Below are 3,303 nucleotides of genomic sequence, written 5' to 3'. Positions count from 1 at the left end.
GTGTGGGAGACCCAGGTCACACAGTGCCAGGTGTCGCTGCCCCTGGTACTCAGGAAAGGTTTCTAGCAGGACTTTTCTCAGAGTGGCCCTTGAACAGGGTGGGAACTGGAGAAACAGGAGCCCGGGTGGGGGCTCCGGAGAGCAGGAGAATCTCAGCAACCTGGCGGATCCCATGTGGCCTCCTGGGCTCTGTGCTGTGGCCCCTCCTTTTCAGAGGACTCCCCCTTTCCCTCCTGGCTGGGGGTAGGGGGGGTTGGTAATCCCTCCCTCCTCTGGATTCCCCGCTTCTCTGTCTCACTCTGTGGGCGGCCACCAGGCTCCACTTTGTGGGGGCGCTATTCACGAGCACACCTTACTTCCTGGGGGCCACCTTTTCAAAGGTGCTGTCTTCACCTTTGAAAACCCCAACGCACTGAGAATAGACACAGAAACGGGGTATTCAGTGGGCAGAGTGGAGGGCCTGTGAGGGGAGGGGCAGGAAGTGGAGCAGAGGGAGGCGGCGCAGGGAAATTAAACAAAAGCAGCAGCTGCGGGGTGCCCGCAGCTTCCAGGTGGCAGAATTTCCAGAAGAGTCTCTAAACACAGGGATATGGTGATCGTGATGAGCTGATAATGGAGTGGGAGAGGAACCCGGAGGGTGGGGGGGAACCACTGTCCTGCTGGCTTTAGGAAAGGCACTCAGACTCTCCAGGACCTGCCACCTGCTCAGCACTATTGGGTGGCTCAAGGGTTCCTGGTCAGTAAAATAACCTTTGTGCTCATGACACAAGAAAAGTGAGGAACCATCTCAGGAGTTCACTGTGACCGGGCAAGAGCTATTGTGTGCACCATCAACTCTAGCAGGTCTCACTATGCCCGGTGAGAAAGAAACTCAGGATCCCTATGTTTGAATGCTGTTTTGCAGCCTTACGCGGATCTTCCAAGTGCCAAGCGAGGTGACGAATGAAGTCATACAAGAACGAATAGAGCAGGTGAGACGAAGGTAAGCTCTGAGGGCCCAGGTGGTGTGTATTCCTAACTGGGGCAGGTGGGGTGGGGGTGACTGCTGGGTTTCCTGCCTGAACCCAGCTACATTCTCTTTGGTATTCTGACACCAAGGGAGGGACAGTTCCCAGGGCTGCCATGCCCCATACCATGGTGGCTTTGTCAGCCTCCCACCATCCAGGGCCTTTTCCTAGGACTCTGCTCCCGGGCTGGGATGTGGTGATGGCCCAGGCACAGCCTGTACCTCCACCCTGGACCCTGTGCCGTGGCCAGCCAGCCCCTGCCACCTCATGCCTCTTCTCTGTCCCTGCAGCATATGTAGTCTTACGAATGACTCGTCTCATGACACATGCCTCAGATCTTCCTGTTCAGACTGCTAAGTGCAGCAGGTGAGAGAGCTGCTGGAGAGGAGATGGGCAGAGGAGATGGTGGTCCTGGGCAGAGAGGGGCAGAGGACTGGACAGTGAGGTCTAACCTCTCCCTACCAGTGAGGGGCCTGCACTTGGGCCAGGGGGCCTGGGGGTAGAGAGGGGAGGCCAGCTGCCTTGGTCCTGAGGTGACATTTCAGATAGGCCTGTCTGACTCTTAACTGTGTGTCAGAAACCAGTGCTCCTTAGTCGTTCAGTGGCCTAGGGTCTCACCATGTTTAGTAGGTTGCACTGGAGCCTGCAGTTCTGCATTCCTGACAGTTCGCGGGTATCGCTGCTGCTGGTCTACTGACCTCAACTGAGTCACAAGATCACAGAATCAGGGGTGATGCCACAGTCAGAAGTGACCTGCCACCAATTAGGAATATGTGGCCTCTTTGCATGTGCTCAGCATCAGTGGTCATGACAGTGGCTGCTTATGTGGCTCCAGGTTGTGGAGGGCCCATGGCTGGTGATACAACTTCAGGGCCACCAGAAAGCAGCCTTTGCACCCTGCCGAGGAAGAAGGCTGTGCCAGCTGTCGTGGGGCTAAAGCAGTGATTTAGACACAGGCGGCCTCCACACACTTTAAGGAAGGCCATGGAGATGTAACGCTAATGGCATTTATAGAGTATGCCAACTTCTGCACGAGGCACTTTGTCAAGGTTTCCCATTTGATCCTAAAAGAACCTTAGGAGGAGGGCGTTGTTCATGCCTGCTATACAGACAGCAGAATTAAGCCAAGTCTGGGGAGCATACACCGGGTGTCAATCCAGATGCACCAGGCACAAGTTGCTTTATGCCTCTGCGCCTCAATTTTCTCATCTGTAATAAGAGCATCTACTTTGGAGGGTTGTCTTGGAGGTGGTGGTGTGTAGCATGTGGTAAATACCATGTAATAGTTTGCTAATATTACTAGAGATGAGGAACCGGGGGTTCTGGGAGGTTGAGCAGCTCACAGGGGCTTCTGAAGTTGGCAGAAGTGGAGCCCGGCTTCAATCCCAGCTGTCTGATGGGGTGTCAGCAGTGTGCTGCCTTTCTTTCATGGGTTGTTCTGCTCTCTAGACCGAGCTCTGTGGGCGTGGAGAAGGGCAGGGTTAGAGAGGGTCACCGTCAGCCCTGCCTTGGGCCCAGCACATCTCGCTGATGCGTCCACTCGGCATTTCTCTGCTTCCCAGGCTGACATCCTTCAGGGTCAAGGGGCAGCCTGTGTCCGAAGAATGACCATCTCCCGCTTGACCTGAAGAGCGACCAGACCTGGGCAGAGAGACACCAGCAGGTGTGCCTTTCATCGTGACAGTGGCAGCACTGGGATCCTCTCACTGAACTGCTAATAAAGAGACATGCTATCTAACACCCACTCCACCTTTCACTCACTCATTCCCTTGTTCACTCGTCAGACGCTGGGTCCCTCGCAGGCCGGGCTCTGGAGACACATGGCTGACAGCCTTGTGGGGGAGACAGTCAACAGGCCATTCCAGCACTGTGTGATGAAGGCGATAAGGTGTGGCTTGGGACAGGGCAGGGAGGACTTCCTGGGGGAAGTGTGGCTGGTTTGTTTCAAGGATTCATTTCTCTTTTTTTTTTTTCCTTTTTTTGNGACGGGAGCGCGGCAGCGCTCCCAAGCGGAGCACTGTAGCAGTGCACCACCGGGCCGGCCCAAGGATTCATTTCTTTATGTAGCTTCCAGTTTCTGACCTGTATCCCTTTCCTTCTCTCTGAAGAACTTCTTTTACTGTTTCTTGCAAGACAGGACTGCTGGTGACAAATTCCCTCAATTTCTGTCTGTCTGAGAAAGGCTTTATTTCTCTTTCACTTTTGGAGGGTGATTTCACAGGATATAGAATTCTAGGTTTCCTGGGCCGGCCCGGTGGCGCACTGGATAAGTGCGCCGCTTGGGAAGCGCGGCGGC

At 54.8% G+C, this 3,303-nt stretch overlaps 1 protein-coding gene across 1 annotated transcript in view; it reads left to right on the top strand.

The window, feature by feature from the left end:
• The window catches only part of SPATA19 (spermatogenesis associated 19), a 5,532-nt gene extending 4,158 nt beyond the window's left edge, over positions 1-1,374 (top strand). Inside the window, exons 5-6 of the mRNA XM_008567129.1 lie at positions 905-982; positions 1,298-1,374. Coding sequence (XP_008565351.1) covers positions 905-982; positions 1,298-1,364 — 145 coding nt within the window. The 3' untranslated portion in view covers positions 1,365-1,374. The remainder of the gene's footprint in view (positions 1-904; positions 983-1,297) is intronic.
• The last annotated feature ends 1,929 nt before the right edge of the window (positions 1,375-3,303 follow it).

This window comes from Galeopterus variegatus, unplaced genomic scaffold (genome assembly GCF_000696425.1).
Source record: "Galeopterus variegatus unplaced genomic scaffold, G_variegatus-3.0.2 Scaffold295, whole genome shotgun sequence".
Taxonomy (NCBI): Eukaryota; Metazoa; Chordata; class Mammalia; order Dermoptera; family Cynocephalidae; genus Galeopterus; species Galeopterus variegatus.
The sequence above is the reverse complement of the archived record's forward strand: the minus strand, read 5'-3'. Positions and strand labels throughout refer to the sequence as shown.